Below are 17,063 nucleotides of genomic sequence, written 5' to 3' on the forward strand. Positions count from 1 at the left end.
AGATATTAAAACTTAAAGTTTAATATAGACGCTATGTATCTATATGAAAAAAACACAATATTCTCTATACGAAATAAAGGTAACCAAGAAAGTTCTGTCGCTTTTGGTGGAGATCTGTGTTCAATTGGCCCTCACACCGTGAGTTGAATGCGAATGAAGATAAGGCGAGGGTCAGTTGTTGAAGTGGGTATATCCAACATTTTAACTCGTTGTGTGGCAGTTCAGTTACAACATAAACTTGTGTAAGGACAAAGTGAATATGGAACCTCCACAGAGCGTCATAAGGGCGTGTATGCTATACGAGTTAAAACTTGGTTCAAACGACACTGCAGCGGGGCGGAAGATATCTCAGGCCTTTGGTGAGGGTGTCGTGATTACGCAGACAGTGCAAAGGTGGTTTAGCAAGTTTAAGGACTGTGACGAAACACTCACGAAAGACGCACCACTTGTCGGAAGAAGACGAACACATGTACAAATGATCGTCAGGTAGCAATTGAGGCGAACAGTGGACAGACATGGAGGAACTGGGGATAACATTCAATGTGAGTGGAGAAACCATTCGGCAGCACCTCCATCAACTTAGGAAGCACTAGGAGTTGGGTCCCACATGATTTGACTCCGGGCCAGAAGGCTACGCAAGCAGATACCTGTGTTTCTTTGCTGTCTCCTCTGAGGAAGGAGCCATTTCTGGCGGGTGTCTACTGATATTGGAAATACTTGAATTATACTGGAATTTAATTTTGATACTGGAAATAGGGGAACGTGGGGCATAATGGGGAAGCTAAGATATTTGCCTTTCTAAATTGGTAACCAATATCTCAATTGCAGTAATTTTTCTGTGGTAGACACGTTGGACATTTATTGTGATATTTCAACCAGCAAATCCTTTCAAAAATATTGTTTTGGACCTTTTTGCTTAGCTTATTCCAAAAATGGCTCTTTTCCCCATTATGCCCCCTACGTGGGGCATAATGGAACATTGGATTTCAGTCAACCCCATTATGCCCCTACCCCATACTGCCCCGTACACTATTACATCTATAATATCCAGCTCTAATATAGACTTATCATAAAACAACAATATATGATTACTATTATACAACACAACTTGAATTTTATGAAATATTTATTAGACTCAATAATCAAATATAACAAAAGATGAGTACTCTTTTTTTTTAAAAAAAAAAAAAAATGTTGATAATTACTTCAAAAGGTACATTCTGAATTAGGCATTATTAAGAAAAAGAAAAAATGTGATCATTGGGAATTGTACTACAAAGTTTATGCAGATTACATCGAATTATTGTCAGTTAAATCTTAATATTTCCTGACATCAAATCAACATAACCAAATTTTGAAAATTCAGCATGAAAAACTTAAACAAAACTGCGCAAATGCAATCCCAGCATTAACAAGAAATGTTTCGAGCTGGATAGTAAACTACACAATCGATACTCTTACGGGGCATAATGGGGTAATGGGGCAATATGGGGTGATTGCAATACCGTTTTGCCCCACCCCGTTTTGCCCCAGATGAGTTGTAGTGTTAAATCAACGAGTATCTCTGTTATAACTTACAATCCGTAAACCTCAAAAACACACAACAAACACAGAAGAAATATTCTTTCAACATATCAATAGTTTAAAAGTGTGTAATAAATAACTTGCCTTACCTTGACAGAAGTAAAATCCCAATCGTTATATGCCATAGCACGAAAACAAAAAACTGACACACAGCACTGTTCCTTTTCAACTGATAAGAACGCTGCTCAAGCGCAACAGCCCTTCGTCCTTGAGAATCTTGTTTAGGTACTTATCGCTAGATTGCAGTTAATTACAGTTCAAAAAATACCGATACCCCGTTATGCCCCCCTACCCCGTTATGCCCCACGTTCCCCTACTGGAATTTTGATCCACGTATTGGAAAAATCATACTGGTAATTTGTCAAAAATACTTTTTGTAATTGTCTTGATAGTCTTAGAAACAACTTTGTATCCATTGAGATTGTAAATTTTTCCAAGGAGGATAAGAGATGGCGCTGCAAACTAAGTATTGGGGAGCTTTGCTCTAATTTTTTTATTCAATTTTTACTATTTACAATTCATTACTTTGGACAATTTTATTATTTGTTACAATCTTCATATACTGTTTTTCATTTTCAATATGTTCATGCGCTGTTTATCCTTCTTTATTACATTAATAGTGTGATAAACAATTATATTTAAAACATGCAAATTCAGCCATCTTGGCACGTGCCATTTTAGTACATATTCTTATTTCAAACAATTTATAATTAAAACAAATATAGTGACGTAGTCCACAGGGCTCTAAGGCCGGGACTTTATAAATCTCCCGTAAGGGAGGTAACTGGAACTGAACAACTGAAATTTTTCGAAAGCAAGAGTTGCATACATTTTATGATTAGACATTTAAAGCAGTGAAGGGAGTTGGGAGGCCCTTTAAAAATGTTTAAAAAATCATTGTATTTAAAAAAAATCAAGGTTAACTAAATTTAATTAAAAGTAAAATATTCGTTTGATGGTAAAACAATTACAAACCTGAAATCAAGAGTGATTATTTCTAAAGAACTTTAAAAAAATCATTGTATTAGTTACAGGAATTTTGCTGATAGTTATACTGAATATACTGGAAACATATTTGAATTTTGAAATGAAACTCAGTAGACACCCTGCAGAATCACACATATACGAATCTTCAAAACAATAAGTAATTTTTCAGAATTTCCAAAATGATTTATACAAGGCAATATGTACTGGATCGAGACGTAATTCTGATGTCCATATGAGCTGTTCTGAAATGTCTTCGTTGATCTCTGCTCATTAAAACAGTGCTCTGAGTTATCTTTCGTCCAGCTATGTTGAGGAATAACTTTGATTCTTCATTCGGTGTTCAAAAAACCTATTTTCTTTTTCCGAATTCCGGAAAGTAAACTTTTCATTTTTTTAAACTAAAATTTCCTCACTTTGGAATTTTTTGGCCGTCCGTAATATACAGAAAATATAGGGTGGATCATTTATAGTGAAACGACCTAAGCTGTATATTAAAATGCTAGGTTTGTATGATTGTGGCCAGTTCTTTGACAGTGATATCTCGGAAACCACAAGCTCTAGAAAGATGCCATTTTCATTGACCGATTACAAAATTTGTGTAGATTGTTCAGTTCTAAAGGAATATTTTTTTTTTTTGATGGCCGTTATTTCTTTATTACATTTTTTAGAGTTATACGGAAAGTATTACAATTTTAAAAAGCATCATACCCTACGAGTTATACATTCCAACATCACACATTTATATACAGGGTAGTATATCTCTCCGGCGTCTTTCATGGCCAAATAATAATGAGAAACGAAGATAACCATTTCTCCAGTCTGAGATGAATCTTTATTGTTTGGAATGTTTTGCCCAATGAACACCATATATCACTGACATAATTAATTGTGTGAGATGTATTAGCTTGTTACATACTGCATGCAAGAAGAAAGAAAACATTAATCATACATGAATTAGAAACTCCAACCGGAGGTAGGCTCATATCTTGCAAACGGTGCGAGATATTGAAATAAAGTCGAAAAATCTTCCCTTTATGATGCTCCTTGCCGATTTTTATGAACACATCCTTCACTTGTGTCTGTAAAGGAATATGTACAGATATTGTGAGGAATGACAAGGAGATTCATGCTCATTTATGTAAATGATGCACTGTGTGGAGAGCGCAAGTTCAATTAGTAGGTTTTAAAATAATTCATTAAAATCGATGAAACTTTGTAACCTGCAAATATCGACAAAGGATACTGACAAACTTCATAATACTATCCGATTAACAATGTTACCAACCTATCATATTAAGTATTTTGCCTTTCGTCAGGTCCTGGGACTAATTAAACTTATTTATTTATTTAGGTTCAGGCATAGAAATGTTTCTTACACGTTTCTCGATCTTTAGCTTCCTCTTTTAACTCCCAATATTTTCTATTTTTCAAATAATCGATCAGTTGTGTTCTTCCAATCCCTCGCTTTCCTTTCATCTTTCCTTCTATGGCGATATGAAGAAGACAATTTCTTCGCAAGATGTATCCTTCCTACGAAGGATGCTGGCTAGAAGTGTCCTCTTCTCTCCTATCCATTTTAAATCATCTTCGTTTGTTATTCTCTCTGTCCACTTTATCTTCTCCATCTTCCTCCAACACCACATTTCGAAGCTTTCTAAATACTTCTTCTTTAATCTAACATAAAGTTAATTTAAAAAAAAAATACTACTGCATTAGGTTATAATTTATTTAAAATCTAGATGTTGAACAAAAACGTACAGTACCATATTTATTGATAAGTGTTATAAACTAACGACACTATAGTATCGCAGACATCCAATTTTTAGAGGCCTCTACAATATTAACAATGCAAGTGAGGGGTATGAAATGCACATTGGCAGAACCTTAGTGTCAAATACTACGAGCATAAGACTTATTTCGAATGAATAGAAGGGATTGTAAATTTTACTTCACACAAGGGATCACTTCTTGGATCTGTTTTCTTTTTTCTTTCTTCTTTCATATTTACACTTTTCACAGATAATTAATCTCTAAAGTTTGTTTTTTAGGAGTAGAATACTTTATTAGTCATTAGACGACATAGTTGCAATAGACTTCAAGAATAGTATTTAAATTGTAAACAAAAAAAAAAAAAAAATGAAATGTAAAAAGAGATCTATTACTCTATTACTAACAAACAGTTAATAATAAATAATTAAAACTATTACTCTGTTACTAACAAACAGTTAATAATAAATAATTAAAACTATTACTAACTAACAGTTAAACTATAACTCTTATACAATACAGTTTGCAAGTTATACTTACATTTACATTAATGGCATAACCACATAGCAATAAGCAAAAACCCATTATTGCAATTATTATACGTTAAACCCATTATTACATCTCTCAACTTTGGGTGAAGTTCCGTAGTAGCAGTAGCAATAGTAGTAGTAGTAGTAGTAATTAGGTAATGATAGGTTTAGTTGAGTACTACTATCATGTTTTGAATCCTCCGAGGTAGGTTGATAGTGAGGGGTAGTAGTTCCTAAACCAATGCCTAGGGGACTACGGTTGTTTTTTTAATCATCTTATGCTATGTCCATTTTCTTTGTATCCACCCTGTATAACGTTAAACGCAAGTGGATGTTTTTGCGTATCCTGTACGTGCAGATTGTTGAAAGCTAATAAAGTATTTGAAAGATGTTTGTCCATATGACTTTTTCCAATTATAGATGTTCATAAATAAATGTTGAAGAATATTATAAAATATGTCAAGTGGGAAGGCGAACAATACACTCTATTTTTCCTTCGGAAAGCTTGTTTATTATTTGCATTCTTTCTAAATGTGCTTGCGGCATACAATATGGGTTTTCTTTACTTATATATATATATATATAATGTATATATATATAATGTTATGTGTCTATAATACTGATAACTAGCCTTCGGAAGTTGGTGACTTCGTCTCCAGACCCCCCGCATTTGCTTGGTCTACGGCCTCGCACTTATTTTAACAATTGTAACTCCCACTTTTTTCTTCCCTTGTAAAGAAAAATCTAAAAACACTAAAACACGTCTTTAATTAATTTAAGGGGGCGCGGTGGCTTAGTGGTAGAGCGTTCACCTCTGGTGCTTGGGGTCCTGGGTTCGATTCCTGCCCCCGCCAAGTGAACTTTGTAGTGGACAAACACAGTGTGCGTGGGTTTCCTCGGGGTTCTTCCGTTTCCTCCCACTTTCTTCATTCCACCATTTCATTCATTTCTCATAATCACCGTCTCCTTTAGCCTAACCGACATAACCGTGGGACGTAAAACTCAAAAATTTCATTTCATCTATTAGCCTCACTATGAACTATTTGGAATTAGCGTGACTGACAGGGTGAGGCGTCTTGCGTTTTGAATAAGGATCAAGAATATAGAAATATTTTCGCCTAGATTTTAATGCAACCCGTAACTCTTTAAATGTTTTGAAGTTTGCATATTAGCGGTATTCACAGATCTGATATTTTTTTTTTTTTGTTGTATATATACTATCCGATTCAATATATACTATTCAATTTCTTTATTGAATTTTCATAGTCTGGAAGTTACTGTGGATCTACAAACGTGAAACGAAACTCACTTATTATTTATACATATTAACGAATTGGCAACAGGCCTATTAATTAATTTTTTAAAGTAACCAAATGAAAGCCATAATTAGCACGCCTTTATGGAATTATAGATGGAAATACTGCATAATTAAATTTAAATATTGGTTTGTGATGATATTGATTATACGAGGGTCATCCAGAAAATATAAGACCGTTTAGTTATACAAAATGAAAAATACAATATTGAAAAAAATCTTTTAGATATCTATAACTTCCCTCACTTCTTCATAATCACCACCTTCCTTTAAACATCTGTCGTACCTGTTCACGAGCTCCAGAATTCCCGTGTTATATTCTTGTGCCCGACAGTTTATTAAACCAGGTGGTCACTGCATCATCCAACTCTTCAGCACTTTCAAAACGTTTAAAGCCCAGAAATTCTCACAGCTGACGGAAAAGGTGGAAATCGCTAGGAGCAAGGTCCGAACTATAAGCTGGATAATCACAACTGTCCCATCCGTTTTGACCCAGGAATTCGAGTTGCAGTACAATGTGAGGGTGGGCATTGTCGTGAAGGATAATCCTACCAGAAAGCATTCCTCAATTCCTGTTTTGGATGGCTCACTGTAGATTTCGTATAGTATCAGAATAACAATTTGCATTGAACGTAGGGTTGCTTTTTGGCATGAAATTAACCAAAACCCTGAGAAAATGAACAAGAGGCAGAAGAGTATAAAACATTGGAATTCTGAAGCTCGTGACTAGATAACAACAAATGTTTAAATGAAGGCGGTGATTATGTAGAGAAATTGAGGGAAGCTTCAGGAATGTAACATTTTTTCAATAAGTAGTTTTTTTTTTTTTTTTGTCACTAAACAGTATTTCCTGGATGACCCTCATATTTGAAGAAAAGGACACAGTGGTAGAGCGCTCACCTCTGGTACGATGGTTCCTGCCTCGATCTCAGGATATAAAGCTCAGCTCGGATTAGGGGAAAAGAAAGTAGTCTGAATTGCCTTGTGCTTACGCCGTAGTTTTTAACAGAAAGACAATTCCTTTTATATTTTATTGACCTAGTATCATGTAATAGGTGTTGGAAACGTAAATAATTCAAGAAAGTTGGAAATGTAAAGACATAAAGAAATTATTGCTCGTGTTCGGAAACTTGGTTCAAATTATTGACTTGAATTCCAGGGGTCCCTGGTTCGATCCCAGCTCGCACCAACTGAGCATTTTGGTGGACATAACGTGTGTGTTTGGATTTTCTCGATATTCTCCCGTTTCCTCTCACTTTCTTTATTCCACGATTTCATTCATTCTCATCACTTATTTTGCCCACACGGCAGAAGCGTGGGACGTAAGTCTGAAAGATCAACTTTATTTCATTTTTGAAGTGTAGGGAGGGATCTTTGCCCCGTTCCTTGTGGTCGTCTATGAATAGTTATTTTTCATTTCCTTTAGCATATTTTCAGTAGCCTCCTCTTGTTTTTCACGCCCTAATTTGGAAATCACTGCTATTGAGGAATTATCTGACATCGCCTTTCCAATGGGGATTCCTGGTTCGTTACTAGAATATGGTCGGATAGTCAGTCATTCAAGTGGAAATGAGTCTTCATAGTATTGAGCAACGGGAGATAACGATAATCGGTCGTTGCATTCTGATCGAAATGTTTTGGGCCCAAAGCTGGGAAATACAGTACCTAACAATTCCACGCATTCAGCTGGACTGTGCTAGTCAAAAGACGTGCTAACAATATTCTGTGGTTGAAAGACGTTTAGGATTATGGAGTTATGATATCGATTATAACCATTTTTAAGGTTTAATTAATAAGCGTTTACACGCATTCTTTGTCCTTAATCTGCAGGGGAAAAAGCCACATAATCGTTTGTCTCATGTTTACAGGGTTGGGCATTGTTTACAGTTAAACGATCGCTCTCAACTTTCCTAGTTACAGCGTGCTGCAAGTATGAGCTTATGATGCACAGCCATAGCCGCACCCACAGCGTGAAGTCAACCCGACCCAGACTCTCCCAAACTTCTAACTCAATATCCATTTGTACACTTTCTTAAAACTATACTTGTTTATCAGGGAAATTATTGATGTAACATTAAAACATGATCTTATACCAGCGTTCCCCAACTTTTTTCAACTTGCGGGACACTACGGGTGTAACTTGAATTCTCGCGGCACACTCATAGATGTTATTATTATATGCAAATATAAAATACAACGGTATTTTTTTTTCTGTGATTACTGATCTTCTCACAGAGATGAAAGCTCAATCACTGGTTTTCCCCTATGCTAATTCATTATGCTTATTTTTTTTATTCTAATTTTAAATTAAATACAATTGCAATGAAATATAGGACTCAGATTTTTAAAAATATGCTTTCTTTTTCGAAAACTGTATCCAACCTTTCAGTAAGAACGAAGATCAACTAAATAACGAACGAACAAACAAATGTCTTGTACTTTTTAACTTCGCTGTTTTAACCAAAACCGGTGCATATTATTGCAGCTACACAGCTTGCGATGCGTCGGTCAAAACACAGGTGTTGAACAAAGTGTTGTTCCGTCATTCACTTGCGAATGAGTGTTCTACGAATGTTCACTTGACGCGTACCGTACAAGTGCTTCCATTTCTCGGTGTTAAAACGACTCAAAGTGTAACATAGCAGCTAACCGTGGAAAGGTGTACGAGCCGAAATACAGTCTGCTACACAGTAATAGATGTAGAATAATATATTACAATTACAGTATTTTTTCCATGGTAGAAATTCATAGTAATGTGAAATAAAAAATATACATTTTTTCCTATGTCTTGCAATTTGGTTGCTATAGAATTAATATTTTTTTTTTCGATTTCCTCGCGGCACACCAGCGGTTCATTCGCGGCACGTGTGCCACGGCACACCGGGTGGGAAACGCTGTCTTATACATTTCATCTGTACTCTTCCTGTTATAACAATCTAGTTCTATCATTTTTTCCCCTGAAAATACAGGTGCAAGTATTTTATAGTTACTTATTGTATTTTCGGGTGCAGAATAATACCCATTCAATAACTATATAGATGAAGCGGCATGTAGTATTGGACCCCTGTTAACGAAAAGGGACACGGTGGCTTAGTGATAGAGCTCTTACCTCTGATCAGGCTCGTATCCACGGGGGGCTAGGGGGGCCGGGCTCCCCTAAACTTTGGCTGGCCCCCTAAAAGTTTCACGGTAGGCTTGCAAATATGATTGGGTCGGCCCCCCTAACTTCTACCGCCCCCCCTAAATTTTTGGGCTGGCTACGGGCCTGTCTCTGATGTGTAGAGTCCCTGGTTCGATCCTCTGTCAAGTAAGTTTTCTCGAAGTACTTCCGTTTCCTACCACATTCTCATTTCACAAATTCTTCCATCATTCACTTGCTTTATCATTGTGTCGCTTTGCCTAACGAGCACATACGTGGGACGTTAAGGTGAAACATTTTCATCTCATTTTCCCTCGCAACAAAAAATTTGTGGGTGCTTACCTGTGCAGAGCTACCCATCAAGAGTAAGATAGGGGACAAGATTACTGGGAATTGGGACTTATTATTATTTAGGATTGTGAATATGAAAAGTTACATCAGAAATCTCTCCCTCAATCCTGACAAACTAAAATAGCGGATAGCCGTAAAGGGTTTGGTTCCGAAGGCCGTATTTTGTAGGATAGTTCTGATGTTTCATAATTTAGTTATCAGTGATGATTTTATCGGGTGACTTTGAAAATTTTCCCCGGGGGCAAATCTCCGATTGTGCTTAACCCTTAACGGTTCACTATATTTTCTGTCTGTTTCCGGCACTGCTTGCAAAATATTATATCCACAGACAACCTTCCGCGTAAAATTTACCAGAGTTGTCACCAGGAGGCAATAGCTTCTCTGGATCGCGGAAAGCATATACACAAATAACCACAAGGAACAATACCTTAAAAAAAAGTCTTCAAACGCAATAGGCAAGATCAAAACATGTGTAGTCAAATGGTAACGAAATTTCGTTAAGGGTTAAGTGCTCTGCGTGTTGAAATTGTCCCCGGGAAAAATCATCATCTGGTTCTGACAATTGTTTGCCGGAGCCTTCGGCCGCTGTGCACTATAAGTAATGTGTAATGAAAATCAGCTCGAACTACATGCCCTATTCTCAAGGATTCATTATACATAATAATCCCACAGGTAGTGACATCTATTAACGTTAGGTAGGCAAAGTAGCATATGTTATCGTGTCTTGACTGCCATGATTCGTAATAGTAACCGCGACAGTTCGTGAAAGCCTGAGCTCTACAACAATCATAGAAGTGCTTTGCGTCACGCGTGATGATGCATCGGAAGAATTCGGCACGACTCGTGTAGCTGCCTTCTGAATCCGAATGCATACATGAGAAAACGTGAAAGAGCAAAAGTGCACTAACAACATTGCGAAACTTAGAAGAGATGGCGATGAAGAGACAACGGTAACAATAATAATACTAGAAATATATAACAACAACAAAAATAAACAAAACGAAACTAGTGGCAATCTCAACATTGCACCCTCAGGAGTTGTTCACCATATAGCGCGAGAGACGACATGGCAAAATTTCATGGGAAGGGGAGTTGACGACCGGGACACATTGGATGCTGAATTTGGTAGATCTAGGTCATGCTTTACGACTACCATAACGTGACACTGATGTTCACCGTTTATTATGAGGAATTCTCATTTGTGATCATTATCTTTCTACAGCTAACATTACAATTCCCTTGAAAAAGGTTGTATAACATTTCAGGATAGTGTGGCGCACAGACGGAAGCTTTTTTGCCGTTTATTATTAGGATTTTGTAGTTTGTCAGTTCGATTAGCTTGAAGGAGAAATCTATTCATTGCTACGGGCGTGCCCCAGGTTGTCTATCGGTCACGAGAAAGTCACGAAATCAGAAAATGGTCATGAAAGTCAACACAAAGTCACAAAACTAAATATTTTGGGTCACAATTTTTTCTCATCTGTACTAATATAAGTACAGACTGGAATATTTTATTCTATAAGACATCAAATTTCACCACCAAAAAGGTATATGGTCGGTTTAGTCGCTACCAAATCAATAGCAAAGCACGCTTCTTTCGTATCCATGAAAATTTGGCCTACTTCGCACCCAAAATTCCCCCTTGAGAATGTTAAGAAATTTTATGGTTTGGTACAGAAAAGGTCACGAAGAAGTCACGAAATTTCATTTCGGAATTATAGTAGACACCCTGTGCCCTCTCAGGGGTCCACTGGATCCAGGGCTATAACTTGTGGCGGGCAGGGGAGGGCAACTGCCCCCCAGGGAAGCTTCCCGCCGTTCGTGGGGGGGGGGGGGCATTTTAAGACAAAATTTCCTTACTCCATACACGATACGAACAAGAAATCATAAATGAAACATCAAACAGGTTACCTACATTACATGAACAAAACACAACACAGAAGGTAAATAAAACAAAAATGAATCGTGGGCCCATTTCGATATATATTAGGGGCCCTAGAAATATTTATTCTTATGGTTTTGAGATTTGTCAATATTGTTTTGAGATTTATACCCTTAATTAATTTGTCATGTATGGAACGGTCCCAGGGGAGTAACTAACGGCCCCGCATACCTTGCTGTGCGGAAGGGCCTACAAGCTCCGGGAGGGGAGACTTAAAGAGTAGAAGGTGGAAAGAGGGAACCCAAGAATTAGGGAAAAATTTCTAGGGGGCTCAAATACGCGTATTAATGCTTGCCCCTCCCAGGAAATAATCTGTTACGGCGCTGACTGGATCCGTACTCCCCCCCCCCCCACAGAATCGTAACTCTTCATACATTTGCTAATAAAACGCTATTACTTTAGCAGAGAAGTGATTGATGTAGCATAAATATTTGATCTGACACTTCATCTGTACTCTTTAAGATGGCACGGTGGCTCAGTGCTAGGGGACTTATCTCTGGTGCGTGGGTCCCTGGTTCGATCCCCGCCAGGTAAGTGTGTGGTTGACTACACCGCGTCCGTGGGTTTTCTCGGGGTACTCCCGTTTCCTCCCGCATCATCGTTCCACCAATTCTTCCATCATTCACTTGTCTTACCCATCCGTCTCCCTTAGCCTCATGGTACGTTAAACTGAAATCTTTTGGTTCATTTTTTCTTTTCTTACAAAAAACAATCTGTTTCTATAGTTATTTTCTGAGAATGTGTGTACCAGTACTTAACAATGATTTGTCTTTTCGAATGCAGAATAACACTGGTGTAATACTATATAGAAGTAGTCTGTGTAGTATTGAACCCCTCCCAACAAAAAATTCTGGATGCGCACCTGCCCATCGCTTTGTATTGTTTTCGTAATCCAACAACGGAGAAATATTAGTTGTAAGACAGATTTGTATTTTACAATTGGGGTCACTTCCTCTTGCGTTGGCTCTGGCTCAGGTTCGCATTTCATCGTGTTTGAGTTCTGTATCATTAATGAGACTGACGTAAGCTTGATCTCGCAGTAGCCTCAGGAGCACGCGCTTGCTGTTCGCAGTGGGGCTAGCTCTCACCTCATTTGGAATCGGGCTCAGTATTTCTTCCAGGCATACTTCCCCGGAGTACCCTTACGGCTCTCCCAGGCTAAAAGATATTACGATTACATGTCACTCCAATAGTGTCCCAGTTCAGCATTCGTTTGGTGGGATATTAAAGATGTCCCCCCCCCCAAAAAAAGACAATGTTTGTCCAGGGTTTTCGAACAAAAATGCCAATTGTACTAATACACCTGCCGCGCATAAGATCTATTAAAAGACGGTCAACATTCCTGCCTTCTTATGAGGCGTGCAAAGTTTTCCGCGCCTTGGCTGTCACCTCAGTTCCCCCTTCCAATACTACCACAAACTGAATGCTAAGATAGTACATTTAAACATGCTCTGTGCTCTCTCCCACTTTTTCTAACTGCACAGTTACATTTGGAGTATTTTTAATGAGCTATAAAATATGGAAAATTTAAGTGCTCAAAACTTGTTTCTAACTTAATTTCTGATTCACAAACATTTACTTAATTTTTCGCGCGTATTATTCCAAACTTCACTGTTTGGAAGCCGTGAAATAAAATGCTTGTATGAAAAGTGTTATTATAGTGAAATTTCCACTCCTGCGCTCCTTCCGGTGTTATCCCAGCTGAAGAGTGGAACCAGTTGTATCGCCGGCGATTCCATCGCTCGATGCGAGGTTGGCAGCTGAAGAATCAGCAGGGCCAGCAGTACAAAATGGCGACAGGGCGGGTGAAGGCTAGAAGTTCTCAATCGGAACATCGAGAGTATATCATACGACCGGTACGTAACAAAGGTTAACTGTTCGTCTTTAAACTAGTTGTGAATTATCATTCTGTTAGTGTTCAGTGTAGAAAAAGTGATTTTGTGCATGTTCTATTTGTTGCTAGTGTGTGATGGAATATTTGTGGTCGAACTGAAAATTTTATTCGTACGATGTTATGTTGAGCATCCATTGAGAGCGGTCGGTCGGTGGTGATAGCCCAGGTGTTGCATCTCGTAAAGCATACATTAGTCAGGCTCAAGGACACAAGAAGCTTTTTGGAAATGATAGTCGTGCAAATTGCTTATTATTCGCGGGCAGTTTGTTTTAACTTAAAATACGTGTAAAACTATATTACACAAGTAAAATAACATGATATATAATTAAAACCTTCATTTGTTTAATGTTTACGAAATATACGTTGCTAGCTGCGTATCAGAAATATTTTGTCAAGTTCAAAGCTGCAACTTTGTATGGAAGCGGTGTAGGGTTAAATGCGTTTTGATAACCTCATGTTAGGGCATGATGTTTATTATTATTATTATTATTATTATTATTATTATTTGCGCACTGTAAGCTGTATTTATTAATAATAGTACTCATATGCATGTTGTGTAGACGGGTTGATAAATGTAAGCGCTAGCTTTTAATTATTATTGCGGGTAAACATTCTCAAAATTTATAGTTTTAACTATGCAAAAGAATTTAATTTAATAGTGCTACGTGGAAATACGGAAAGACATGACCGGCAGTCGGGATATTGTGCGTTTACTGTAAAGGACCATTGTGTTTAATGATTGATTGATTGACTGCTAGTCTGAATTGTTTGAATGGCCCGTTGTAGTATTTGAACCGAGGACTTTTGATGTGTAGCCACCAACTTACATTTAACAGTAGAAATATTTTCGGTAAGAATGTACCATTTTAAAAGTGCTTATAATTCTATTAGGCAAGTTATTAATTCATGTGTTCGTGGTTCTTTCTATCCCGGTGGGCAGAGGTGCCCATCCCCCCCAAAGCTGATGGCGCACTCCCCCCCCCAAAACTAATAATCTCTTCCCTTCTCAAAACTCAAGTCCTCTAAAAACAATTGCCCAGTGTAGCAGTAGTTTTTATAGTACTAGTAATTGTTATTTTTGTTGTTGTTTTTATTTCCTGTAGTAGTATTATAGAATACTTGTAGTAGTAGTAGTAGGGGCACTAGTAATTATAAAAATGGCATTACTTTTATTAATAGTCTTGGTAGTGTACAATACTAAATATGGATATTGCAGGGTATAAAAACTTAGGTGTCCTTTTTTTACAATTAGTATTATTATTTTTTTCTTTACAAAATTTTGATATAATTCCCTTGTACATGAAAAGTAAGACGCAAGTTACAAGTTATTGAGTTTGATACGAAAATGTTATCCTCGAAATTAGCCTCCAAAAAGAAGTGATATCCAACAAAAAACATTCCTGTAAAAGAGCCAAGTACGAGTGGCCTTAAAAAGAATTGAAATCACAAAAATAGGCGCCACGTTCTGGTGGACAACAGTTACAAACACTCACTGGCTCACTTCAAATTTAGATCTGAAACTTGGCTGTTGTCTGTATGGTTACCACTAGCTCATAATTATGTCAAACTACTTTATAATTTTCAACAGACAACATAGGCAAGTTTCAAATCTAAATTTGAAAGTGATTCCTTGAGTGTTTGTAACTGTTGTTCACCAGAACTTGGCGCCATCCTTTATATAGCAACTTGCGCGGTACTTCATTCATAGAGTTTCTAAGCATGGGGTAGGGGGATTTATTCTCGAGATTTAAAAAAAAATCGCATCGTGTTCCAATGTTATTCTGACGACAGCAAAATTACTTATTCGACATTAGAGTAAAATTCTTCCCCAATTTTTTTATTCCCCCCAATTTTTTTCTCGATGGCACAACTTGCGCCATTCATCCCTCCTGTAAGCGGCCCTTCTCTCTTAAAACGAACCAACCTTTCCTTTCATACGGCTACTTGCGCGGTACTTCATTCATCGAGTATCGAAGCAGGGGGTACGGGGGTTCACCCCGGAAAATTTTTGAAAATTAGCTTCTCAAAATCGTGTTTTAAAGCTATTCCAACAGTAAAATTGCTAGTTCGAAAGTAGAGTAAAATCCCCCCCAAAATTTTTCTCAATGGCGCAGCTTGCGCCATACATCCCCCCTGTGGGCGGCCCTGCCGGTGGGGTACTTGCATTTGATCCAAAGCCCGTAGTGGTTTATATCTTCCTTTAAGTAGGAGGTCCTTTTCTGTGTACTGTCCGCGCTGGAAATGTTTTAACTTCCAATCAATGAAAATAAATGCGTGTATTATTGAAATGACGTTTTTGATAGTAAGAAAGAACTAGGCAAATGTATTGCTAGCAAGGCTTACTGCAAATAAAGACTACGCTTGTTCGAATATCTACGAGATGATTTAAGTGCAGTGCAATTATTTTCATTGACAAAAGTTAAGCTGTAATAAAATATATTGCATCTGAAAATTTTTTCTTGTGTTCATATTCTTGTATTAGGCATTTTTTTTTTAAAGTTTCATATTTTAATTTCGTATTAGAACTTTCAATACACACAGTAAACTCGCCAACTTTCTAGACACATGTGTTGTTCTTAGTACATAAATGGAACATTTTGCGTAAAGAATCAAGGATGCGTACAGTCAGCTTGAGTTTTATTGTGTTACTTATTTTAATTAACTGAACATTACGTTTATTGTACTCAGGCAATTTTATGGCGAGGTACTTGATTCATAGTTTTTAAATGTTCACAATTAATTTGGTGCTAAGAACTCCTTTATGGGTGTGACTACACGCATGCGTGAAATCCAATATCATTTAGTCAATTCCGAACGAGTTATCCGGCCCTCACAAGAGGCCGAGCTACGGTCTTGCTTCGAGCTGATCGAGTGTGGTGTGTGCAAGCGAAATGGGATCACAAAAGATTAACAATATGACGAAAACAATGATCGGATGTACTATGTGAACGGTTCGCGTTTCCGTCAGGCCCAGATGAAGATCAGTCATATTAGTTTGATCAAGTTATTCACTTATTCGATTGTTGAATTATTAAAACGAGATGTTAGGGATCGCGTTGGCTCAGTGGTAGAGCGTTCACTTCTGGTTTGTTGTGTCTCTGGTTCGATCCCATCTCGCGCAAAGTGATCTTTTAGAATGGACAAACATTATGCGTATTCTCGGTGTTCAACAGTTTCTTCGACTTCATTCCACCATAATCAGACATCTAATCATACAATGCTCATTGTCTCGATGTATAATTATGGGACGTTGAACAGAAAATAATAATAATAATAATACAACTTTTTAATGTTTTGAAGTTTTATATTAGCGTTAGTTACAAACTGATGTATTTGCCTTATAGTATCGAATTTAGCCTTCCTCGCTGGACTGATGGCTAGCGCGTTCGTGGGTTCGATTCCCGCTTAATCCCGATTTAATCATATTCACTTTCAGTCATCATCCTTTTCCTTGAGCCTAAAGGGCATAATCGTGGAACGTTAAACTAATAATGCTAAACGATATTTGTGTAGGTGTCAACATATGTACTATAAACTCTTATGTAGGTATATTG

The 17,063-nt window shown here is 37.4% G+C and overlaps 1 protein-coding gene across 3 annotated transcripts in view; it reads left to right on the plus strand.

Annotated features, from left to right (window-relative positions):
• Kdm2 (Lysine demethylase 2) overlaps window positions 1–17,063 on the plus strand; it is a 173,645-nt gene that overhangs the window by 64,030 nt on the left and 92,552 nt on the right. For 2 of the 3 annotated variants that reach the window (XM_081768251.1, XM_081768253.1), the window contains exon 1: window positions 13,324–13,471. The exons of the other annotated variant lie outside the window; for it this stretch is intronic. In XM_081768251.1, the coding sequence (XP_081624377.1) occupies window positions 13,361–13,471 (111 nt within the window). In that variant the 5' untranslated portion in view covers window positions 13,324–13,360. Of the gene's footprint in view, window positions 1–13,323; window positions 13,472–17,063 lie in introns of those variants that run through there. 3 annotated transcript variants of the gene reach the window in all.

This window comes from Thermobia domestica, chromosome 8 (genome assembly GCF_964235325.1).
Source record: "Thermobia domestica chromosome 8, izTheDome1.hap1.1, whole genome shotgun sequence".
NCBI lineage: Eukaryota > Metazoa > Arthropoda > Insecta > Zygentoma > Lepismatidae > Thermobia > Thermobia domestica.